Genomic DNA, 27620 nt, shown 5'->3' on the forward strand with positions numbered 1-27620 from the left:
GTAAGGCACTCTCAAAAAGTTCCATTTTAGCTACCAACACTGGTAAGGCACTCTCAAACAGTTTTAGTTAACAACACTGGTAAATCACTCTCAAACTATTCTTTTTAGTTCCCAACACTGGTAAGGCACTCTCAAACAGTTCTTTTTAGTTCCCAACACTGGTAAGGCACTCTCAAACAGTTCTTTTTAGTTCACAACACTGGTAAGGCACTCTCAAACAGTTTTAGTTAACAACACTGGTAAATCACTCTCAAGCTATTCTTTTTAGTTACCAACACTGGTAAGGCACTCTCAAACAGTTCTTTTTAGTTACAAACACTGGTAAGTCACTCTCAAACAGTTCTTTTTAGTTACGATGAACTAACAGATAACAAAACAGTCTTTTACCTATCCTCTTGTGTAATGTCTGCATCAACAGTCAATGTGTGCAGTGCCCCTCGGCTCTTATTTGTCCTAAGATGCTTCAGAGAAGTTAGTCTAACAGCCCAGGAGAATACGGCTACCTAACTATTATACATGTCGTGGGAGAGTCCCTCTGCAGTAAGAGTCAGCTGTAATAAGTTTCCCAGGGTCAAAGTCAACCAATCTCTGTTCTTCCTTTGACAAGGTTAGCCAATGTTAATCTCCTTCCCACCAGAAGACAACAGCAGGTGGCCATAACGAGAGTCGAGTGACCTGCAACACTGCCACCCAAATCCCTAACCTTGTTACACACAGCAGTGAGATATGTCATCTGTAATGTCTGGAAGTCTTCCCCCTCTGATTGCACTTTCTTTGAAGACAGTTTCCCATCAATTGTCTATCCTTAACACACTTGCATTCTATGATCTGCCATATATCATACAATGTCAGAATCATGGAAAATGACAGTAATTTGGTTTGCAGTTTTTGAGTGCTGATCCAATTTGTAAGGCTTTATCTTACAACAGAGTCAGACACACTACAGTAGGTCTTTCTTAGCTGATGAGGATCGATATTCAAATAGGCCTGGATATGTATTTGATTGTAGTATTTCAGCAAGGAATGTGGCACATAACATGTCATAATGGCTTACAACACAATCAGAAAAGTATGCGAAAATCTATCATTGTGTTAGGAAAAATATATAGATGGGTCCTCAGTAGTGTAATAGACAGTTTCTTCGCTGGCCATGTATTCGTTCTCATTTCTTCAAATTAAACTTTTCTGGGACTTCCCCACAATTTATTCCCAGTGGTTAAAGGAAATTTGGTCATTGCTAGCCGGCCATCCTTTCTAGTTACAATCTGCAGTTGTGAGGGCCCCTGTGAGTCGCTAATAGTCCGCAATTTCTCCAGCGTAATGAAGTCAGCCTTCCTGAGGTACCAAATCACACTTTTTGAACACGACATCGCCACTTTCTTAGCAGACATATCACCGGCGGTAGCCAGCAAGCATCATTCACATCGCCACTGGATTGATTACTGCGTGTACTCACACAAACATTTGTCAGGAAAGCCCACAAATACGTCCTCTGGAGCCCAATTACAGCAAAAGTTATAGTTTCTAAACCACACAAAGATCATTGACTGTTCATTGACATAGCAGATAAGAGCTTGTTGTGATTAGTTCTCCATAATTGATCCCAGAGGAGCACCAAGATTTCACACTTAATCTTACCATCAATAATCTTTGTCAGAGCAATTACTACAGATTGCTGTGAATGTATACTTTTTTTGCTATCGTAAGGATACACACTTAAACAGACTTCCCAGACTGTTTGACTGCAATGTTCTAAATGAAACCGTTAGGATTTAGATACATGTAGGAAATAGTTGATAAATGCATTTCCATATAATTAATGATGTGGCAGTAGGGAATCATTTTGGTAATCTAGCCGATTCTCATCCAGACTAATTTTCAGACGCCTGAAAATTAAGAACTGATTCTGATGATGAGGAAAATCTGATCAAAATGTCTGTAAGTTAAATCATTCTGCCTTACTATTGGCACACACAGAATTCTGATAATCAGAACACTTGACATGTCTTTTGTCAGCAAATAAGAATCAGCATATTGCTTTTCTTAATTCATTAGTTGAAATTTCTGTTTGATTTCAAATATGTACTTCTTAACAGTAAGTTGTAGAATTTGATAAGATATAGATGTTATGTCCTAATTATGTGCTTCAAAGTATAGCCACATGAAATTTAAGCTGTGATAAATTTTAACAAGATGATCTTTGAAACAATCTTCGGATTCTTTGAAACAATCTTCAGATTCTTTGAAGCAATCTTCAGATTCTTTAAAACAATCTTCAGATTCTTTGAAATAGTCTTCAGATGTTCTGGTAAAATCTTAAGATTTTTTGATTTTCAATGACGTGTGAGGACTCCCGCTGAGGGTCATTATGATCCGTTAAGTGGCATGGAAGTTTTTCACAAAATATCAACTTAATTATAAGCTAAGGGCTACAAAGATTTGTCCAAAGTTCACTATCTAGTCCAAAATTAATCTGGAGGGTGTTAAAAGTGTTTTTGTTTTTTCTTGCAGTCTCCCCGCAGCTCCTCCCCAGAACGATCAGGGCTTGCAGAAGAAACGGCGGACCTGATCGGCCGGATCACCGAGCTGCAGCAGCAGAACTGGCTTCTGGAAGAAAAGGTATGGGGAAACAATAAATCAACATGCTTTGACAGGTGTCCTTGAAAACAAGATACAATCTGTATGTAAGATTTAGAACTAAGTGCAGGGCTGTCTCCAGCTTTAATTTCTCTCCTTCCCACTCATTTGTTTGAGAGCCTAAAGATGCTTTTGTTAAATCCGTTGTTTGGTTTGCTGTCATTTTAAGCTTATGAAAATACAATTCCATCAAATTAAATCTATGCAATTGCTATCTAGTAGAAATCAAATGGCATCTTATATTTGTACTGCAAAATTAACCCAGATGAACACAGATGCCTGATCAAACAACCCAATATGTCTAAGATTGATGTGACTCATTTGTTTAGAGGATGTAGCATTGATTTAATGTAAATTGTTTACTGCTAAGATGCTGATTAGATACCCTTAAGAGATTGCTCAACAAATTTCATTCAATTCGTATACAAATAAGGGTACAAAGAACAAATGATTTCAATGTCTTGTGTATAGTCATTTAAATCATAATTTTTTCATCATGCATCATATTCCAGTTATAATTCAAATCAAGGGTCATACAAAGTCCCCTTTTGGTCACCCAACAGTCACTCAGCAATCCCTGTCCAGTAGAAATGAAAGGGCATCTTATCTTTTGTACTGCAAAATTAACAGTGATGCCTGATCAGACAACCCTATATGTCTAAGATTGATGTGACTCATTTGTTTAGTGGATGTAGCATTGATTTAATGTAAATTGTTTTCTGCTAAGATGCTGATTAGATACCCTTGGGTAATAATACTAGTTAAGGGGCATACAAAATGACAATTACTTGTTTCTGTGTAACAGTGAGATGGCAGCCAATTACTTAAGGGATTAAACTATATGGAAAAAGAATCCTTATCAGAGATATCTTTAATATGTGTATCTATTTATCATATTAGATGTTTATTGACTATAGCAAGAGAGAAAGAAGAATGCTTATCAGATTTATCTTTAATTTGATTGTGCTTCTATGGAATTATTTATCATATTAGAAGTTTATTGGCACAGCGGTGCGGCAGATAATTTTATTTGGCATGTCATTATCATCTCTATCTTTAATATGATTACCAGAATAGTAATTGCCTTTTAGAACAACTTTTTAGGAAAAATGTCAAAAATCGCCAGATTCTATGATATCATCATTAAGAAGGTCTTTCTTTCTTGAGTATCAGCTTTTCCCCCCAGGTTTTGTAGTCATAATGATTTAGCAAATAATGCTACTAAAAAATGGTGACCCATGCATGCAAACAAATACTGTAAGTTCACGGTAGCAAAATTTCATGGTGTAAGAAAAAGGGACATTTTCACTGAACTTTAACTTCACGGTGGTAGCAAATGATTTACAGAAAGGATGTGTGGAGGAATCATAAATAGGTTTTTCACTGTGGTGATAAGTTCACGGTCCAGAGGTGACAGTGAAAACAGTGAACTTAAAGTTACAGTGAAAGAAATCAGTTAAACACAACAGTAATGCATATTGCTGTATTTCTGCTTATTAAGCTACATTTTACAGAGATACTTTGACCTTCGTAATTGCTTGTAACACAATTTGAAATGCATTGCACATAAGCAAACATGTAGCAAAAAGACTGCTGTCTATTATTCAGTTCTTACACCTAATATGGGGTTTCAAAGTAGGCATACAACAACTCCACTCCATGGAAGTCCCACTAATGGCCCCCTTCTCCAATTGACTGACTTGGATCCATGCAGTTGGTTGTCAAGGGCAAACAACAATGACACTAATTGGAGCAATAAATCACCGTTCCTGTCAATACATAAACGCATGATACGTCTTTTCAAAATCTGCTCTGCCATTTCAGCGTATCTGCCCTTTGGTCGATAGAATGCTGACAAGGTACATGCAGATGCAGCGTCTGGCCATATGTCATGACCTTTACTCGTGTAAAATGTTGTTAGCCTGACACGATTGGTTTTCTGTATTGAAAAATGGCGGGGTTGTCATGGGCATTGCTCAACTCAGATCAGCTCTACAAGAAAGTATTTGATATTTTGGTTTACTTGAAAATATGTGCATTTCTTGAAGAAGTTACAAACATTGCTTGATATGACTTTCATTTCAAAACCTTCTACAGTTCACCATGTATCTTTTTTTTTCCATTAAACTAGCTCAACCTTCCAAAACAAAGTTTTAGATTAGAGTTAGTAATGGCTGCTCTCACTCACACTCACACTCTATCTATTGTTCTCCACTGTGCAAGGGTTAGATGTGCTTGCACATACATGTACATGTAGATTGCTGCTCTAGAAAAGAAAGAGCAGACTGAGTCAAAATTGGTACATTGTATAATTATATGTGGTTAGATTTCCCTGAACCGGACACCTGTTGGGCATGATGTGCAAATGATACATAAACCCAGTCACTGTGTGTTTTTTTCCCCCATAATTGCTATATGTTGACTCATATTATCTTTGTCTACAATACAATTAGATAATAAACTCTACATGATTGTGTAATAAAACAATAAAACAATATCTCCTGAATTGAAAAGAGGCAAGACATTTGAATCCTAGTAAATATAGAATGTTGTTTTATACTTTCAAATCAATATTTCCCAAACCACAGGTCAACCACCTTGAGAGCAACAGTGCATCTATGGCAGAGGACCTGATGAGGAAGAGTGCCATCATCCAAACCTACGTCACAGACAGTAGGACAGGTAGCACAGGCTTCTTCTTTTGCTTTTTACACTGCTTGATACTTTTTACTTTACCATGCAAGATTATGCAAGGCAAACACTAGGATGTGAGTTCGAATCCCGGCTGAGTCATACCAAATACTTTAAAAATGGTACATGCTGCTTTCTCTGCTTAGCACTCAGCATTTGGGAAAGAGTATAAGTTAAACACACACCACTACCAATGACTAGCCCCCTGCTGTAGTGATTGCATAAAGTTGTGTGGCCCAAAGGCTGCCAAAACGGAGATGGGCACCGCCCATGCACGGTCTGGTGCGGGAGGACTTTAACTTTAATGCAAGTTTATAGATATTTCCATCATTCATAGGGGACATCTTCTCCTGCCACTAGTTGTATTGTAAGCTCACTCTGACAACTTACTGTCCAAAATTGTAATTCTTTTTACCTGAAACATGTCGATGTACTGTGTTACACTGAGAATGAGGAGAAGGCTGTGATTGCCTTTATAAATTATGACATGGTTGACCTTAATTTGCCAAATCATTTGAGGCTAGCCAAGTTATGTCACACACACAATAAAGAGTCGCCACCACCAGAGTGGAGTTTTGCCATCACTTTTTTAAAATTCTATCTGCTACTACGCTGTTGGTTGAACTGTCTGGCCCAGCCTTGCCCGCGAACCAGCTTTAGCTCCTGTATTAAGACAACAGGAGCTATTGTCTCTTTTACCTTGTCTTGATTTTGTCTAGTTTTTTGTCTAGAAAGTCAACGTGAACTCAGATTAATGTTAAAGCATGTGATTGTTCATGCTGTAAAAAGTAATGCCTTTCTGCCAACAGATAGATGCATAAAATCTGTTTTCACCTGAAGATATGTTTGATAGGAGGCGCTGTTGCCAAAAACATAGAAAACAGAGCATAACTCCTTGCATCATTTTTGTGGAAAATGTCTGCAAAAATGTGAACATTTAATAGGTTTGCTGTTATTTGACTAACTAGGCAATGGGTCTTTGATGCACATGAAGATAGTAGAATGGTTATAGAACACTAACTCTGTGATGTTCACATGCACTGGCATCATCAGTGCTGGGCTAGTTAGGTAAAATGTGTCCACAGCAACTAAGCAGGCAGAGTTAGGGAACATATAGTAGAAAAATACAGCAGTTTGGGCATTGCCAGGGACTGTCTGATCTTTTGGCTCCTCAACAAAGTTTCAAAGACTTACTTCCTTTTGAGGCATATTCTATATCATCATTCTATATCATATTTGAAGGCATCTGAAGGCAAAGTCAAGGTTCAATTTTAGGTTCAATTCACCAGGATTGTGCTTCATTCTCAGGACTTATACAATATTTATGGATTTGATGATGATGATATGATGATGATGATATGGATTTGATGACTGTTTAAGCTTTAAATGACAAATAATAAATAGATGTGTGACTGGTATGATTTCCATAATGACAACATAAGATGAATGATTAAAGCAACTAATGTTGCTGAATTTGTTCATTGCTTGCACTTAAACATTGACAATGAACTTGTCACAGTTTAACTTGCTCCAATCACTGAAGCAAAGACGTGGATTACAAAAAAAGGCATTTCTTTCTTTCTTTTGTCTTACATCAAATTTGATTTGTCCCCAAATAGAGATCAATGTACCATAGCCTCTTCACCCAGAAGTGTCACATTTAGAACAATGATGGCATATGACAGAATGACTCTTGGGGTTTTATTCTTATGTTTTATTTCCCATATAGTTTATTTAAGAATATCAATGAATTTTTCAATATTTTACGCTGTTATACACCCAAGTTTTCTGTGGTTACAGGGGTTGCAGATAAATGCTATGTTCTGCAAAAGTATGATACACTACATTTTCCCTTGATATACAACTTGTAACATTACTGTTGCTGGTACTTTTGCCTGAGTGCTAAAAGTGTTAGTGTCCGAATGATGTGTTAAAAGTTTGAGTTATTGTTAAGCTATCATAAATATACAGTTTCATGTTCCTTAAACACAGCGATGCATTCATGCTGAAGGAAAAGACAATGACTAATCAAAGCTTGGTAATTTTCTGATAATTAGATTTTAAGATTTCATGAGCCATTATTCTCTGCGTAGTTATGCAATATTGATCTTTCTGTCATAGCAAGGACGTTTTGTGGGAGGAAGAGTAACTTGTTAGGATTGATTTTGTTTTTGTCTAGACTTTGCCCTTATTCTTATGTGGGAGTAGAGCTGGGCCTTGTTTTTTTTCTTGGATTGGAGCTTGGCCTTCTTTGTTGGAGTAGAGCTTCCTTTATTTAGGTCTTTGGAAGAGTACATAGTAAAACGAATCAATGCACTCCTCAAGTCATTATCTGAGTTGCTCTGTTTATTCTATCAAAGAAGTAACATAAGAAAATATAAATTTTTAATGCATTTTTCTTCAACTCTGATGTGTCCCCTCAGAAGTCTACATGTATATACCGTAGCCTCTTCACCCAGAAGCTACAGGATAGATTATAATGGGTCCAAAGACATCACACTCATCACTTAGTGATTTATCTATTTATTTGTGTCATGTCAAAGAACAGTTTGATGTGTCAAGTGCATAACTGTTACAGTAGTGAAGTAACTTGCAAAGGTTTCAAAAGTACATGTATGATACATGCATCATGGCTAACAATTCAAACCTTCTATTTCTCCCACAAGAAGCAGAAGATCTTAACTTGAGGTTTGGAAACATGATGATAACGACCTTTGCAAAGTCTACCACATAGAATGGTTGCATTTCACACCGTCAGCACTTATATTACCCCCCTCAAATATTTTCTAACACTGCACACCTTTACACATGAAGTCAGTCTTAGGAAATACCCATCATCGCTCTTTATAAGAAGATATTAAAATCTGGAGTTCCATTTTATGGGGAAAGTGAAGAATATAGGGGACCAGTAGTTTTCACTCTACAGGGGGAATATTCCATGACCATTTGCTCCACCAAAGTTCTCTGCAACAGAATTTACAACATCTACACCTGGGCCTGTGGAAAACAGATCCCAGCGATGAGTGCTGCCGGCAGTAGCCCCCACCACCCGTGTAATGTACAGACCGCATTATGGACACACGCTACAAATGGGATGCGACAGGCTGGAGCGTTACGTGTGCCCGGGGATACATCGCGCCAATCTTTGCCCGCAAACCTCCGTCCTGGGGCGAGAAACACTGACCCACATGAACGCTTCTCCCAAATTTGGACTGAATCGACCATCACAAATTGATTGATATTTTTAGGGCTCTACTTGATGTGGTGTATCGAGCGGGGATATGATGGGGCGTTTCAATAGGTTAGCTAGGCTCAATCAATAATCCCCACCGGGAGTCTTAATTTGGCATGAGGAGATTTTTATTATCTGTTGACTTTCTTAAAGCTTTTCTAAGACGGTTGACCCATTTTCTTGTCTTATTTTCCTTAAGCAAGATTTTAGGACACTTAGTAGTAGTGTCGTTCACTGACTCACTTAAACAATTGATTATGTTGTAATATCATTCTACATAATGGGTCTGTAGCATGTCAGCTTCTGGAAAATTAGTTGTATATCATAAGCATCATAACCATTTTTTCCTAGTAATTACTGTACAGTAAACAACATTTAGAAAGTCTAATGCATTGATGTGTCTTAAACTTATGATTTTGTTTACTTATAATGAAATAACTTTACATGGTCATCCCCATTATTCATCTTGAAATATCAAAGGGAAGACTGTTTATAAGAAGACATGAGCCTACACATCGTTCTGACAGCATTATCAATCAACTATAGAGATTTGTGCCGCAGCTGGTTTCCGCCATTCTGTTTCCTTTGTTAATCTTGCCACAGAGGACTTGGATCCATTTTTAGGGTGCCCGAATCAATAGAAATGCAATCATAATATCTTGGTAGCTTCGTTTTCTCCACAAAAGGTAAAAGCTAATGGTTATCTGCCATTGTTAGATAAGGTATTTCAGATTCAGGTTACGTTTTGATCATTTGAGCTGTAACAGCATAATTTCATTTTATGTATTCCTACATATCCTACCTGTAAGATTTGTGATTTCTCTTATAATATTTGACATATTTTGATAAATTAATGCAAATGGTATCATTTGGACTCATGACAGTTATTTCTCTTTGTAATTAGGTCAACAGAACAAGGTCTTTGTCATAAAGTTTGAGAGTTTATTTTGCTAGGCACATAGTAACAATACATGTAGCTTCCTCTATGAAAAGAATGAAAAATAAACTTAAGGCACTCTAATAAGACTCTTAGGGCCATCATGGAGACTTGCATATTTGGTATGAGTAGAAAAGAAACATTTATTGATGTCTTTTCTATCTTGAGCTGTACCAAGATGGATTTTTTGAATGAATGAGCCCACAGCAATAGAAGATACTGAAGCTGGCAGTAGTAAAATATCCTCATATTTTACATGAGATAATGTATTAGAATAGTGAAAACCTTGCAAATAGTATCCTCTATTATTAAAACCACAACTGATACAGTTTCTTTTTCTACCATTCAACATATTTGTCTGCATTTATCTTCTGAACAGATGTAATGTCACATGAAGGTTCCTTGTATTTGAGACTGTTCCACCCAAGACATATGCATTCTAAAAAAAGCAACTACATTTAACACTCCCATTAGATCTTTAGATTGATGTTCTTCACAAGATTCAAACATGCCTTTTGTAAAACTACCTTCATTTTTTCCCTCAAATTGCACAATTTATTCCATTTATGAATGTTACAATGTGGTTTTATCCTTTAAGTATGCAATAAAACAGCTAAGAAGGGCTTTTAATGTCTATTCAGGAATCACCTGCCTTGTATCAATGTTTCTGTTAATAACTGATGACTTACAGATAATATAGACACCAAAAACTGCAGGAATATATTTACACTTTTAGATACATAGTAAAAGTCTGGAAAATGACATCTTTATTCACCAGATGTTGGCTGTAATAAGAATTTGAATTTTGAAAGGGCAGGAGTGCAAAAGGCTACAATTTTGCGTGAATGAATGCAGATCCACGAGTCAAGAGTTATTGAACCTCCGGTTTATCATTAGGATTTTAAAGTTTTGACATTTCAGCCCTTAATTGGAAATTATAGGAATTGTAGGGAAGAGTTACTATGTGAAAACTCTGTTGCTGTAAATTTTTACGTGACAAGGTGCCGCTACTAACTTTTCAGCACCGCAGTCAGGACCTAGAGGTAAACTTGTCTCTGAACACTGCCAAAGTTTTCCTTGCACTGAAGTTCAGATGATGAACTGTTTTTGGACTTGAAGTTTATCTGACATGTATGTGAAAATACATTTTAGATTGTAAATGTGATACAAGTAAATATGTAGTGTTAAACAATTTTTTTGCTCTGTCACGTTTCACAAATGTAAAGCTTTATATCAAAGCCGTCATCGAGGTGCAAATGAAAATATGTAACGTTAGTATTAAACAAATTTTTTGCTCTGCCACGTTTCACAAATGTAAAGCTTTATATCAAAGCCTTCATCTAGCAGATATATAGTGGGGTTAAGACTGCCTACGAAGCAGTTATGTGTTGGAAGAGCCTGAATATTGTGTTAATCATGTATTCTTTACAGGATGCCCATCCCTCGGGAACTGTTATTACATTATGCCAAGTCATAAGATCCATATTTCTCATGACTGCAGAGATTACCACAGATTCATGGGCATCATGTGCTGAATATCTACAGCATGGAAATCAGCACCAAGGACATATCCATACTAACATTGCAACTGTTGATGTAATATATGTTTTCATTTTTCCTTAAATAGAGTGATTGTTCAATAGATGGCTGTATTATCTTAAAGCTTATGACTCCTCATCCCTGTCTGTAAATTGATGTCCCTCACAAATCACCCGTGCTTCTTTTTAAATTTCTGTTTTGCTCGACTAGTTTAAAGAGATGCATTACCCTTTTGTACCCATGGAATGAAAGCTTAAATTTCCTTAGTAGCAACATGTTTGTAGTTGTTTTATTGGCATGATGTTTTCAAACAGCAATTTTCATTATGCTAAATTTAATGGGGCTTTTTTGACAATCCATTCTCAAAGAGCTATCAATGTTGAGGCAATTTTGGTTATGAGGCATTAGAAGTGGACCATGATTTACTGGACTGCAGTTTTAGCATGTTTCTGCAGGATTTGCACATGAATCTTTATAACTTATGGGTGGCTCACGGATGCTTTGCTAGGACATGAGGCAGTTCAAATTTCCCTTGTACCAATTCCATTGGTAAGAAGCTATTTTGAAGGAAATGTTGTATGACAGATTGAGGAAAAAGCCCCTACATGCTAGTGGAACATATTAAAGGTTATTCCAATGAAAAGCAAAATGGGGGGGATGGGGGGTGTAGCAAACAGCAGTTTAACAATAGACCCATCGCTAATTCTTAGTCTACACGATTTTTTTTCATGATTCTCTAATACCCAGCACCATTATCTTCTATTATTTTAGTTTCATTTTCATACAGTCTTGCCATCTTACCCCATTTTATTGCTTATGGGGCAGCCCACAGATAATACCAAATGTATGATTATTCATCAGACTTTTGCTGACCCAAATATGAAGAGACCATGTCAGATTGCGGTTGACGCAGCGCATCATTCTGGAAACAAACTACACTTACATGTCAGCAAGGTCATATCAGCCAATATGCCAGCAGATGGTCGCCATCATATCCACATCGGAATGAGAACGGTCGCCAGGTCCAAATTAGCAGCTAATTACCAGCAATTACCGGGTGTCCTGAAAGTATGGTATTGTAATTTGTAAGGAAGGTCGAGATGGGGACACAATCCTATAACAGCTGTCACCAATGGCTGTGACTATTACTTTGAATATGGTCTCTCTGTTGTAATAGTTTTGTTCTGTCAGGCCGTTTGTGGAAGAATATAGTACTTAAGAGCACAACCTGAAAAGTTATTTGTAATTCTTATGTTTGAAAGATGTTACCATTTTTCATCCAGCCATAGCAAAGCCACAGCAAGCAACATTTCTTATGAAAGTATTGATGTTGTAAATTTTACAATATCAAATATCTCTATCATCATAGGATTCAAAACTTGACATGAATAGAATTAAATTCTAACCTTTCTTCCATCTTATTCAACCTAAAGACACAGTTGTAAGTATGTAATTATGACGTGACTATCAAAGTCCAAGGGGAGCAGTTAGCATTTTGTAGAGAATAGATGTGTAACATTTGGGTTACACTTTAACCTTTTTATAATGTAACGTTGGGTAACATAAATTCGTGGGGTACTTAAATTCGGAATTATTCGAAAACGGGGTATTTAGGGATATGTGCTAGATGCAACATCAGTAATACCACTAGAAATGCAAACTTGACAGACTAACACATTCAGAACACTGCCTGAAAAGCTTCGATAACCATGCATTAGAAGTTGGCTACGTCAAAAACTCTCCGTCCCTTATTGACAGAGTCTGGGGGCTTCGTGGGAGACTCACACTGCACGGTTGTTCGCTGGTTTATAAGACAAATGTCACATCTCCTGCCTGCTAAACACAATTATTTACAAGACAACTTATTACAATCTCTTTTGCTAACCTGCAACTGGATTCTAAGTGTGATCAATCATCAAAACTCCTCTTTGTTGCTACAACCTACGGCACGTGTATTTTCCCGCCGCCATATTGTTACCCAGAATCATGTCGTCAGGCAGACGACAAAGGTTTGTGAGGAACACTTTTTTGTCTAAATGTTGCGTGTGATAGTGGACTGAAGACGATATTTTCCTCAAAGTTTGCTCCTAACACAACAAGGAACACATGGACATAATAGTATAACCATTGCTACGGCATCCAGCTAACTTGCCATGAATAATGTACACGTTGCCATGACGGTGGGGATCGACTTTGAGTGACGTTCAACCCACTCAACAAACGGGATGTTAGCAAAGGCCTGATGTGTGCGGTGCGGCCGTTTTTTCGTGTATTTTTTTTACTTGGACACGTCTATATCCATAGCACTCTCCTCAAGCCAAGGATGTAACGAATAGCTGCTGTATAAAATGTGATTAGCGGTAAGATATTCAAGACGAATCTTCTCTCCCGAATTAATGTGCCCCCCTGTCCGACAACACTGTCATTGTGCGTGCGGCGGACGGTAGGTTCAAGTTGAAATATTATGGTGTCAGCACGACTAGAGACAAAATCTACCATATATATGATTAGTGCAAAGATAGTTCATGATACTGACAGAATAATAGAAAAAAAAGATGGTTTATTGTTCTGCTAGATTGATTTCAGTCAACCATTATCGGAAAAATCCCGAATTTATGTTACCCAACGTTACAGAATATAGGTCAACATTGAAATTCCCAAATGGGACTAATCTCATGGGACATTAATGCTCATCGACAGTATCCTGTCCAAAATATCCATATGTTAAGTGGAGCAAGAAGAGCAAAATGCTGATATCAATATTCTCAGTGGAAGTGATCCGTATGTTTCAATTAGGAATTGAGAAGCTATTTAAAGTGCTTTGGAGTTAGATGTGTGGAGGCCCATAGCTGGGTTGTCAGACATTACAGTGGGCCTCATGACTGTTGCTGTTTCTTTGGGGGGGGGGGGGGGGGTAGTTTTTACCAGCTACTGTAATTCTAGTTTCTTTCACTGTAACTTTATGTTCACTGTTTTTACGGTTACCTCTGTACTATGAACTTATCATCACCGTGAAAAAAACTGTTGTACATGTTATTATTTATGATTCCTTCACACATCTGTTCAGTAAATATCTTGCTGCCACCGCCCATTTTTCTAACTCCATGAAATTTTTCTACTGTGAAGATAAAGCGAATTACAGTAGTAATTCCAGGAGCCCCTACACATTAAAACAGAGGGTAACATGAAGAATTCAAGTTACTGTGCACATGGCTGACCCGAGTCCACTGTCGCTCTGTGTCACTTCTTGTCTCTGTCTGAAAGATGTGTTCTTTCCTAATACTCGCTAGTATGCTGTCAGCACAGACAAGAGAGTTGACGACAAATGACACCAGAGTCAATGGTTAGAATAATGGTTATGTCCTGGTTGCAACTTCTAAATGGATTGTCACAATAGATCTTTACACCCGCCGAGTCGTCAGAATTGCAAAATAGTGACTTAATGCTTATTAGACGACCCTTGGTGCATTGATCAAGCGATAAAGGAGATTTAGGGCATGAGCTCTGACGTCAGCCGCGTCTCATTATGCAGGAATTAGCGGCTGAATTGGTCAGTACATGTGGAAATGAGAGAAAGTCAGTTGCGGGATTACCGCCCAGGTATTTCTTCAGTGACAACATTAAGGACACAGGACAACCAGATCAAAGTAAGAGAGGAATAGGCAGGGTAGGGGGTGACGTCTAGGGAAATGAGTCATTGAGAAAAAGAGAACCCCACATAATGGAATTTTTCCCTGTACAACTCGTTTAGAAAAGCCACAGATATATAAGAGCCGCAACAAATTAGCAACAAGATCTTCCTTTTTGGAAGTGTGCCCTAATAAGTGTTTTTTTCTTCAGGGGCTAAACTTTTAATGATATGCAACAAAGTGCTACAAGCCATGATTCAGATGTGTACAATAGTTTTTATGAATGCCATTCTGACTATATAACGAGCACTGCTTCTTCTTTACTGGCTACAGAGCATTTCATTCCTTTTCTGAACAGTGCGAATAATAAGTAACTCTTCTGTTTGAAATATACCTTTGAACATAATTGGCTTTCTTTTACAACTTACCCCAGAAGGTAGCAGAAAGTAGAGCTAAGTGCATACCATAACATATTTTAGGTTCAGTATGCTACCATCTTTCATGCACATTGTCAAGTTTTTTTATCATCACTAGTATGTTCAACCTAACTTCAAATGGAAGATGAGTTTAGTTGGTAGAAGTCTCCTTGGTGTAAAAAATTAACCTTCTGGTTGGTGTTGTATTCTTAAATTATGTGTGAAATTTGTTCATAAATATTGAAGTCTGGAAGATTTCTTCTGAATGTTTGCTATGAATAGTCATTCAACTGAAGATTATATGAGAGAATTCTGCAAAGTTTGGAGACTAGATTTGACCAAGTTTGCCAAGAGCTCACATCTGAGCCTGATATAGTGACAGTTTTGGGAGTTAAACTAATTTAACAACGACCAATGTGTCAATCATTCGCAAGCATCAGGGCCTAATGCTTTGTGGCTACAGATATATCTCGCCAACAACCCTATTATCTAAGCTGTATGTAACATTTGCCAGGTCTTTCTAGAATCTCCTTGACCTTAAGGACTACACTTAAGGTGGTATATGAACCATTACATTGATCATATTGTGTGTGAAATGTTTCAATGCATTCCTCTTCAAACTCCTTTTGCCATGATAACATGGTAATATGTTCCTAGATAATGGTCTTTGACATGATTGATGTTTTACACATCTACATTATGGGTAGAAGCTACATAGTTATAGTTCGTAGTACTCAGAACTTAGTTTTCCACTATGGACAGGAGATTGATCTAGTAATTTCCCTCCGAAGTTAAGGTCAGTCCAAGTGACGTTACGGAGGGATTATACTTGGGAAACTGTGATTACCAGTTGTAACTAGACCGTGTAATTCATAAAGCCTCCCTCCAAATAAGTTTCCAGAGGAAAGTTGTAGTGATTTGTCAATGTGTCATGGAGAGATATGTTAGTGCCACCCACAGCCCAGGTTGTGTTGTACAGTTACGCTGGTGTAGATACTGTCGCAATTGACTTAATTTGTGGTACATGTACATGTATGTGCAGATGTAGTGATGTGAATGATACTATTTTATGGGAGATTATATGAGATAATTTGTTGAGTCAAAACCTGAAAGATTATGAATATTGAAAAGAAAGTGTTTTAAGAAATGGACAGGACAGACTGGCAATATTAAAGCTGATGTGTAAGTACTGAGGAAGCTTCTCTACTATTTTGCTTCTGCTAGTGCAGAGATATGTCAAATGAACTACTCAATGATACATGATATATGATAATGATATGATATTTCACACTAAAGAGTAACATCATTTCAAAAGCCTTTTTTTACAACATCATGGTGGGAAGATGTTTCTTTTGCAAAACTTTTTCTTTAATTTTTTTAGTCTTTCTGCATTTTCCTTCAAAGCTTTTTTGCACAATGATTTGTTTTTAACTTCCAGTGCTTTAGTCTATTTTTCTTTCTTTCTTTCTTGCCCACGGTCTTGATGATGACCATTCTGGCATGTTGAGAAAGTCGTGTAAAGCGCATTTCCTAATGGCACAATATCGGTGACACAGCAGGATTCGAACCCAGGACCACTTGGTTCTGAGCTGAACACGCTCCCGTTGCGCCACACGATCCCACTTTTTACATTTACTTATACGCAGCATGATTCTTCTGCTGTCTCCCTCTTGTGTCAAATGTTTTTATTTTATTTTATTCGTATATGTTTACTGAGTATTAGGCAGGAAGCGATTGCTTATTTGAAGCCTTCTACTCAACACATACAACAAAGAGACATAATGACATGCATAAATACAAAATGGATAAAAGGAAAATAACAATAGACAGTACAAGTTGGTATCCATCATTAAATGAATCTGCCTGTACAATGGATGTAAGCATGAACTATATCAAGTATGTTACAGTTTTGTAAGAAGTATGAGAGTGACGTGGAACCTCGTAACAGAATAGAACATAATGAACTGTCGTTATGTGTCAAAAATTGTCATGTTTGTCCACCCAGATGCCGCCACAGCCAGCCCGGCGGAGTCCAAACTGCCCGGGGGTCTGAAGAGGATGGTGGACATGGTGAAGGGGGATGAGCTGGAGCAGCTCAGGGACTTCAACAGGAAGCTGCAGAGAGCACTGGAGGAGGAGATGACCAAGAACATCAGTATTTCCAAGGTGGGACCTTAGATATAGCTATCAGTATAGTGTGTTGTGTGCTAGAAACGTACTCCTTGTGCTCCTAATGCCAGTTTCACACAGCCTCACAAGTAAACCAGCTCGAAAGAACATTTAGGACTGTTGTCCACTTGATCACTGCTCAACTTTTGAGGATTGTCCAACATTTGCAACCAAGTCCTGTTCAATGTGATAGGATATGCACTGTGTCTAGATTTTCCGGCCAGAAATATGCTTGACTCTGATACAATTTTAAGATTCAGTGATCTTTTGGCGACCAACAAATTCTGGTGACGCTGGCATTTATAAGCATGTTTGCTGGATGTAGATTCCATCCAGCCCATTACCCAAATGTAGTCAGATGTGCAAAGACTAGGTGTGGCAGGCCATTCAGTGTAATATAACCAGCTGCTGCCGCGCCGAGTGCCTGCAAAGCTGGTGTGTTACGACAAAGAGCGGTTATACCGGCTATACAGAATACAGATACAGAAATGTACAAGCTACATGTACTTAAAGTGGTTGAAGGATTGCTCTCATTTGAAGCAGCCGGGAAAGACCAGAAAGGATATGACAGTACCAGGAGATTACATGCCATTTGTCATCTGACAGGTGGTTTACTAGGAAGTAAAGATTAAAACCACAACTTCTCTTGTCATCTCCAACTGTGCTCTCCTCAGGTGCTAATAATCAACTTACAGGAAATTACCTCATTACCGCTGATCACTCGTTTTATACTGCATGATGGGAAATTTATGACACTTGGTATCACCTTCATTTTCTCGCTTTTATAGTGTCATTAACACATGATTCCAGACTAATTGGAAATTTGCAAGAACAGAGCTGATAATGGATTATACCAAGAAGCTATTGAGTGTTGATTGCTGATGAAAGTATGTGTAGAAAGTAACTTTTTCTGACATGTTAATGGTTATGTCTGTTCTAAGATTGACAGAACTTGTACTGTCTGGGTACTGTAGTCTTGGCTAAGGCTTACTGTAACAGGGTGGCACTAATTTGGTGTCCAACAGGAAAAAGGAAGAGGGGGGGGACAAGCAATGACTTGGAGAAGGACAAATGAGTGAAGACAATGACGGCCTGCCTCAGTGTTTAGAATTGACATGTGGCGATAATGATGGTAATGAATGTTTGTGTTGTGTGTGTGTGTGTGCTTGTTTCTTTGTTTGTTGATGTATAGGTAAGAACAGAATAGCAATGTACATTATATTCCCCACATATAGTGTCTTTGTAGTCACTGTTACAAAGAAAGTTGCTCTGCACTTTGTCAAGTATTTTGCAGGGAAAACCCCTGTGGCCTTCTAGTAGGAGGGGCACACCCCATCCTTCATTACCCCCTGTCCAAGGATGACCTATTTCCCATTTTGTAGTAAAACCCTGCCTACATTTACCTTAGTCATAAAAATACTGTAAGTACAATGGTCAGTAGTAATACAAAATTAAATCTTAGTACAGCATCCATTTTCAATGGCATTCCTCATTTATTGTAGGTTTGAGATGTACAATTGACATTGTTACTTCCTAATAGTTTTGATCTAAGGAAAATACCAGTTTTGGGCCCAGAGGACTTACCGTAACATTTTCTATTCCATTGCTCTTAGACCCCAAAGAAGGATAGTTGGTTTACTTTGTACTGGTAGCATTAGACCTTTTAGTTCGTTACCATGCAAAAATTGATGGCTTGTGAGATATGGTACCTTTAAGATAATATGACACTAAGTGGGTTTCTGCTTCATCATTGCACCATAGAATAAAACATGATCTTAATGATTTTCTTAAGTAAAGTGTCCTTAACAATATTATGGTCAGTCTGCCCTAGATCTGTTCCAAAAATGGTGGCATGATTACTGAGCGAGAAAGTACAGTACAGAAAGAGCAGTTGTGTGCAGGTGAGTAATTCCGTGACACTTTTGCAGTGCATGTTATTATAAAGCCATCTTGCCAACTAAATAACAACATCTTGCCTCTCTGTAGGGACTGATTTTGCTCGTTCCACCTGAGTGGCAGATATAACCCCCCTCGTGTGGGTGCCATTCAGACACTCATAATTGTTATGTAGCCAAAAGGAGCAGAACGTATGAGGTGCATGCAAGCAATAACAAGATTCCTTATCCTGTTCACAAAATGGACACTTAATGGTGCCATTAGTGTGATACCCTTCGCTGGGACTTAGTTAAAACAATCCACTGGACCGAACATATGGTTTGCAAGGATGTAATTATACCTGGTAGGGAATAAAAATTAATGGGAGTATGGTCCTTTTCTCTGCATCGGGTATATTGATGGGCAGCGAAGCGTTAAAGGTTACTTTTGCAAAGCTCTCAGCCACCCAATTTCGCCATGGATGACAAACGTCAGAGATTTGGGACGTAAATTTTTATGGAAGTTATAAACAGTTTATTGAATCGACAGCTGTTCACAAATCACATCCAGGAAAGAACATTATGTGCAGAGGAATCACATTCCGCTGTCGGAGTAAATAGGTCTCTCTTGAGAAAGAAGATGTACCACATGCTTGTTAGGTTGTTATTTTTCATTTTGTTTATCCTGTGGGACGCATACCACTCTCTTATCCTCTTAAGTTTTTTATTATTTTCTGCCATTTGGACATAATTGGTAGGTTTTACGGCTCACAATTTACCGCTGAAGGCAATATGTGTAATTTGTATTCATGTAGATACCTCAGGCAACAGTAAGAATGAGGTATGTATGGTGTCAACATCCCAAGGTTTTTATGAACAGGCCTGGTGCTTCTCATCAAAAGTTATTGACAAAACCTCAGATGTAATTTCATTGTCATTGGGTTGTGATAAATCAAAAGTTCAATAAATGCCATCAATCTGTAAAGCAGTTTATACATTTAACTTCTTATGACCTAAATATTGCACAAAGCAAATGGTAGGATGTTATTGAATTGTTGCTTTATTATCTTCTCTTTCCAATGTACAAAGTGTCTATATGTAATGTTACCAGCATTGTACATTGTCAGTTATAGAGTGGGTTCAACCGACAATGTAGCGATAGCCTTGTTTACACGACAATCGTACACCCATTTCATTTATGCTGGAAATATATTTCAATCTCTTATCACAGATATGCCCCCAAGCAGAATAATGGACAATTCTAAGATTGAATTACAGATTGATGAAGGTAGCAAGATTTCTACTCTTAAACACATCTGGCAGTCATGCTTATTGGGCGGATATGCATCTTTCAAAAGAAGGAACCATCAGCCGAGTCTTGGCGGAGGTGACCTATAAAACCAATGAGCTGTTGAGTGTCTGCTGACTGCTGTGTGGAGAAGAAATCACCTATGGGAGGGTTGTCTTGGTGGGATGCTAGCGTGAAGATACAACACTGGAAGTGGCACATGGCTGTGTGGATGGGGTTAGGACGGATCACTGCTTGAAACAAACTACTGAGAGGCCACTCGGCCAAACTGTTTTCGACACACTGTACTACCAATTACGGTAACCGGGATTTGTGATCGGGAAGTTCATGCATGATTCTACGACCCTAACAACACCTGATGGAATCTGGAATTATTAAAGAACTAGGTTGTAACCTGAAATCTATATTTCATTCAGGCCTTGTCTCCTTGAAAATGAAAGGTCAGCTCAACATCTGCCTGATAAAGACTGAGGTAAAAAGTTACAAGTATAGTGATAAAATATAGGCATGAAGTTTATTTTGCGTTGAACAATATCTTGTTTAAGAATTTGTATCTGTTATATGTTGCGGACAAAAGCAGACGGCAATCAAGTTGTCAGACCGTTTTACGACGTCAATGTTTTAGTCAGGTTGTTTTCCATGTAGTTTATTGTCTTCGTAACGATTTGCTGGAAGATATGGTCTACTGCTGTCAGATCAGGTTTTCATCATTAATCAGGATCTGTTATAAAAGCCGGTAAATTTCTTAATTCTGACAGTTTGGCCAAGTGGCCGACCAGTGTCACGGAGCCCGGAGTCTTGCGAGTATTCACTTCCCGACGGCTGCCCGGCGCTCACACATGCCGTCAAATGTTTCCAGATATCACTATACGATGTTGGTAACTATCCCCCTTCCTCACTTGAGAAAATACTGAGAAAGACGGCTTATTTTTGCACTTATCTGTCAAACACCTGCTTCTTCCGGGTACGGGAATGTCGTTCAAACGTGCATGATGACATGGCAGTTTGTGAGTAAAATCCCCTCTAGATCTGTGACAACATCAGTTTGTGTCATTCAAATTTGTCTATTCTGAGCACTGAAGGTGTAGGCTATAGCTACATGTAAATGCATATTGTAAGCAGTATCGTATCAGGTTATGCTGCACTTCTACAGGTGAACCAAAGAGGGAGCTGCTACCACACCCGAATGCTGACACCTCATCAGTTTGCTAAAGAAATATTAATGTAATTTTCAAGATGTGACGGATTGTAAACTGGAATGGAACTCACTTGGCTGGTTTGATTAGTATTTGTCGATGGTACATTGTTACCTAAAGGTGTATATTTCAACAGCATGAAGCATGTTAAATTATCATTTTGATAGAGTCTCTTGCCAAATCTGTCTATCATAAACTCTTGCCTTCACTTAAACATCCGTCCAATACATCTGCATGGTTATTTTGAAGCGGCTCTTTAACAGTAAATACCTATACTATGATAGGTGTTTAAACAATGCCCTGCTAAATTTCATCTGGACAGAAGAAAGTAACTAATGAAGACACGAATGTGAAGGACAAGGAAGATGCTTGATTCACTAAAGGAGATGGAAACAAGCAATGGTTCGGACAGCCATAGATTACTGCAGATGAGAAAGAAAATTGGAGCTGTCACCCCCTACATGAGTGGAAATGGGTTGTGCCAGAGTCAATATCTTCCTGCAGCTGGCTGATTAGGGATTGATTAGTCCAGAATTGCCAAAGGGATTTCCTTGCTATCCTTGGCTGAACTTGAACTGTCAGGTCTGTCGAGGTCGTTGACCCTTCTTACCAGATGTCAGAACTGTTACTGTAAATGCATTTAAGTTCGCGTGTTTTTTATGTCGCAGTTGAGTGAAAACAGAGTGTTCACGGTGTTTTTAAGTTCACGTTTGAAACAATAGAAGCGCTACAGTCATAGGTAGGCAAAAAGTTCGCTGTGGTTTGAAGTTCGCGCGGAAGAGTTCACTGCAAAAACCGCGAACATTTCTGGATTTACAGTATTTTAGCTTCTGTGGTGAGATGGTCCCAGGGTGCATGTAGCTTCACTGTTAAACACTCTGATACTGGTGAACTTTATGGCCTGTCATTAAAGATTCTGTGCATCTAAATTATAGATATCCATAACAAGTTCAGCGTGGCCGTGGACAACACAGGGAATAACGGGATATGTATTGATCCATACAAACAGGCATCTGTGTATGCAATTTCTTGGAATGCGAGTGTTCTCTGTCAGTACTGGACAACATTTTAAGTTGTTAAAATTAAGAACTACGAGCAACTATTGAGAAAGATTGTATTTTGTACATATTGTATTTGCATGCACAGTAGTAAAATAATCATACAGGCGGCATTGAAAGGGATTCATGATCCGTTTATTACATTTTTTTATCATACAAAGAATTGTCACAAATTCTATCCTATAAAGCAAAATTTAATATCAAAACTTAAAGACTTGGAACTTGGAGAAAGATGATATGCTTCCAAACACAGTTACATGTGGTACATGTGGTAGCTTAAATCAGGGATATTAATATACTCAGACTGAGAGTACTATATGACCATTTGAAACATTGTAGCTGAAAAGCATTCTGACATCATAAGACCTCGGGCATGATGCCTACCAAGCATTATGAAAATTGATTGGTTTGCTGTTAAATGTGCTGAAATTGATAAAAGAAAATCACTGTCACTGTGCTTTGTAGCAGACTAGTCAATTTTGTTGTGCATTGTACCTCCAGGGCAAGATGTCTCAAAGCATGTAAAATGTTTCCCTTTACAATACATACAGCCCTTCTCTTAAGCTTCAAAGTTGTATCACCAAAGCTGTAGCAAAGTGTGAGATATAGAAGTTGCCGCTGACAATGACCTTGACGTGGTCGTTTTGTCTCTAAGGAAAAGGCAACAAAGTCGTGGTCCAATCCCCGGGCTAAAAGCGTCGGTCTAGTCCTTGGCAAAAATCAATGACTATCGGAGTTGTAAACATTAGAGGATTACAAACAGCACTTCAGCAGAGACTGGGAGTCTACACTTGCCAGGCTTCTAATGACGAAACAGCAATCAATAAAAAGATACTTTAAGTCTAGGTTTCTCCCAATTCTTAATCCAATTGAAGTGACAACCTTCATCTTCCCAATCAGAGATTATGCCATATGGGCAAATTTCACAAAACTTCACAGAAAGTTGTGGAGATTCAAACCAGAAATTGACATTTTCTACCTCCTAATTTGATGACTTTATTGTTCAGGTTTGTATATTGCCTTTTCTGATACTGGTAAGCTTCAAAAGTCTACATTTGCTAGCATGTATATAGAATGTTTCCCTTGCCATCTTTCCCCAAAATGTTGTCTTCAATACACCTGTTAAATAACTAGTTGCACCACGACAACGTTACCATAGCCTTCTGGTGAAATTGTCCCAAATTGCAGCTTTTATGAAAACCAATTATGTGCTTTTATGAAAACTTAATTGGTTGATGTGTTTGTTTGGCAAATAACTAAATATTAATGGCTGATAATTTATTTACAAGAGATCGGAAATCTTTCACCAGATTTCATATTTCACCATTACTTGCAGATTTTGATGGGACATACTTTTATGGATTGCAAACAGTGTAAGAGTACTTATTGTGGGTATTTTTCTAGTTTACAGAATGCATTCACAGTTTCCTTCAAAATTATCTAATGATAAATGTAAGATTTTCTGTTGCCTGTGTGCCGATAGATCTGTATTCCTCTATGTGTGGATGATGTTTAGGAAAATGGACAGTCCTGTATGCCTGTGTGTGGATGGTTTTCAGCACTTAGGACAGACATTTATGCATCTGTGTGGATGGTGTTCAGCACCAAGGACAGGCCTGTATGCCTCCGTGTGGATGGTGTTCAGTACTAAGGACAGACCTGTATGCCCCTATGGGGATGGTGTTCAGCTCCAAGGACAGGCCTGTATGCCTGTGTGTTGATGGTGTTCAGCACCAAGGACAGGTCTTATGCCTCTGTGGGGATGGTGTTCATTACCAAGGACAGGCCTGCATGCCTCTGGTGGATGGTGTTCAGCACCAAGGACAGTCCTGTATGTCTGTGTGGATGGTGTTCAGCACCAAGGATAGGCCTTATGCCTCTGTGGGGATGATGTTCAGTACCAAGGACAGGCATGCATGCCTATGTGTGCATAGTGTTCAGCACTAAGGACATGTCTTAATGCCTCAGTGTGATGGTGTTCAGCACTAAGGACAGGCCTGTTTGTCTCTGTTTGGATGAGTAGATCAACATTACTTTGATTATGTTCGCAGAGAGAATGGAGAAAGTCACACCCAAACGTGTTATCAAAGACGTGCAGGTGCACAAAAAATAGTTATAAGATTTATTTCCGTTTTTAGTGGATGGGTGTATGAAGTGATTGTACTGCCAACGGCCACAGACTTCCTTCCAAAGCATCAGGATTGACTTTGGCATGTACTAAAATGATTTATGATTTGCCAGAATGCTTCTGATTTCAAATCATCTTGATCATGGGTGTAGAACAGTGTTAGTTATTCAGCTTACTATCTCTGTTTATAAAAGCTGTCTCTCACTGTAGTTTCTGTTGAATTGATATTGATTTGAAGTGAGTTGTTCCATTTCTTTGCTCTCATGGTAAAGCCTTTCAAATGCCTCCAGGAGTGGATAGGGCTTAAAGTCATCAAAACTTCATATCATTCTGTCATAAGATGATCTTTCGGAGAACCAAATCCTCAGAGAAGACCCACCTTACGGGATAGTGAAGTTACAGCAAATCCTTATTCTCTTTATACTGATGAAGTTGACCTAATTTCTATACTGAATTAACATCCCGTTATTGATGTATTGATGTTGTTGGACAGTTATCTAAAAGGATTTGCAATTCCGTAGATTTCGGAGGCTGGAGAACCATATGGTGCCCGTCAGCTTTGACCCACTTTTGCTGCAGAAACAGCTCTTTCTTGACGAATTGATTTTGCTGATATCATTATGCCTGTGTGTGGATAGTGTTCAGCACCAAGGACAATCCTATGTGCTTCCGTGTGTGGATGGTGTGTAGCACCAGAAAAGGCATTATACCTGTGTGTGGATGGTGTTTAGCACCCGAGAATACATCTATACCTGTGTGTGGATGGTGTTCAGCACCAAGGACAGGCATGTATGCCTCTGTGTGGACGGTGTTCAGCACTAAGGGCAGGCCTGTATGCCTCTGTGTGGCTGGTTTTCAGCACCAAGGACAGATCTAAATGCCTGTGTGTGGATGGTGTTCAGCACTAAGGACAGGCCTTATGCCTCTATGTGTGGATGATGTTCAGGATAATGGACAGTCCTGTATGCCTGTGTTCAGTACTAGGAACAGGTCTTTATTCTTGTGTATAAAATGTTCACATTGAGACCTTTCACTCTTTTCCCTCTACTCAGCCTAGAAATCCTGATCAATAATTACTTGATATAAAATGAAACATAGGATATTACAGTTCCATTCTGCTCAGTACTCAGTACAATGCTGCGACTTGTGGCATTTCCCGTGCCTTGCTCTACATAATTATCAGATGTAGGACATGCTGTACGCTATTTTCACCAGGCAATTATGTGACCTTGGCATTATGTTTGGCAAAATAAATTGTGCCAAATCTTGTCGCCCCCCCTCCCCCTCCCCCGTGATGGATGCCTTCTGTCTCTGCCCTGATATGAGCAGTGAACTGCAGCAGAAGGTGCAAAGGAGGCCCTGAATCATCTGGGATCTGGGTGAAAAGGCTGCCATACATTAACATGCTTACTGTCGTGACCTTCATGCATATTAGGTATCAGTGGTGAGGTTGTATTGCGGTATTGTTACAAAGAAACGCCGTCTAAAGGTGTTAAGAAGGTACCGCAGCACCTGAGCCTCCACTTGCTTTACTATCTGTCCAAAGGTTGGGCTACACCAATTTAATTTCTTGGTTAACGGATTTTATTTTCTCAAAAAGCCTTCTGTTTTCATGATTTTTTTTTTCTAAATTTTTTCTTTTTTTTTGAAAATAAAAACCGTTAACCAAGAAATTATATTGGTGTGGCCTTGTAAAGAAATATGCAATAAGAATTTTTTTAAATCACAGATAAGCAGTAGAATAAGTCTGGAAGTGGATTATTGTCAGACAAAGTGTATGTATGTTGGCAACGTTCCAACAAAATGTGTCTGCAGAATAAAACTAAATGCTTTTAAGGCCAGCGGAATGACACATTGTTAGATCATCTGTCAAATTGCCGCTGGCAAGAGAAAACCTACGGAGTACAAATGGTTTAAGAACATTTTTAGTAGTCTCTTGAGTTGTCGCAAAGAGTTTATAGTCATTTGATATATAGCAAAATGTAATGAAAAGAAGTTAGGTTAGGTGGCAACTGGTATTACCTCGTAAAACAAACTTATTAAACATGCAGCATATGTCTTTTCATGTGATTTTGAGGTCAGATCAAAAAGATGCAAAGAGAAATAAGACATTGACTATATGACATGTGTTTTTGTAGCATTTCGGGAAGTCAAAGCAACTAATAGATATTTCTGGTGACTAATATCTGTCTACAGACAGATGCTGCTATTTTTAGGTCACAAAATAATGATGTTATGGATATATTATGCTCTGGAGACCCAGGGTGATTTGACAATATGGACCTGGTAGCTCACTTGCCATCAGAAATTTTCCCACATTTACATCTTGTTTTTGACAGTTCTTTAACATAATGTCATTAATCTGATGATTATAACATTCAGTCATAGGTTCAAGAATAGCATGTTGAATTCTTGAAAACATTTTCCACATTTTTTATTTGTTTTTGACACTTCATTACAGTGTCATGAATCTCATAATGATAACGTTCAGTCATTGATTCATTTATGGCATGTCAAATTGTTGAAAATATTTTCCCAAATTTTTTATTTGTTTATGACAGTTCTTCATTGAACACATGAAAATGATATTCAGTCTCTGATTAATTTATGGCATGTCAAATTATTGAAAACATATTTTTATTTGTTTTTTACAGTTCTTCATTAGAGTGCCATTCAACTGATAGAGATGATATTCAGTCATATATTTAGTTATTGCATGTTGAATTGTTAAACCTCGTGAACACTAGCCTGAGTACCAGTCTCTGTAGTCTGGCTCAATTCTTGTCGCTTGCTACCGTAAAATCC

The 27620-nt window shown here is 38.3% G+C and overlaps 1 protein-coding gene across 4 annotated transcripts in view; it reads left to right on the forward strand.

Annotated features, from left to right (window-relative positions):
- LOC136435461 (GRIP1-associated protein 1-like) overlaps positions 1–27620 on the forward strand; it is a 124795-nt gene that overhangs the window by 85090 nt on the left and 12085 nt on the right. For all 4 annotated transcript variants that reach the window (XM_066428985.1, XM_066428984.1, XM_066428986.1 and 1 more), the window contains 3 exons: positions 2512–2619; positions 5226–5319; positions 17087–17247. In XM_066428985.1, coding sequence (XP_066285082.1) covers positions 2512–2619; positions 5226–5319; positions 17087–17247 — 363 coding nt within the window. The remainder of the gene's footprint in view (positions 1–2511; positions 2620–5225; positions 5320–17086; positions 17248–27620) is intronic.

The sequence above is a fragment of the Branchiostoma lanceolatum genome, chromosome 5 (assembly GCF_035083965.1).
Source record: "Branchiostoma lanceolatum isolate klBraLanc5 chromosome 5, klBraLanc5.hap2, whole genome shotgun sequence".
Lineage (NCBI taxonomy): Eukaryota > Metazoa > Chordata > Leptocardii > Amphioxiformes > Branchiostomatidae > Branchiostoma > Branchiostoma lanceolatum.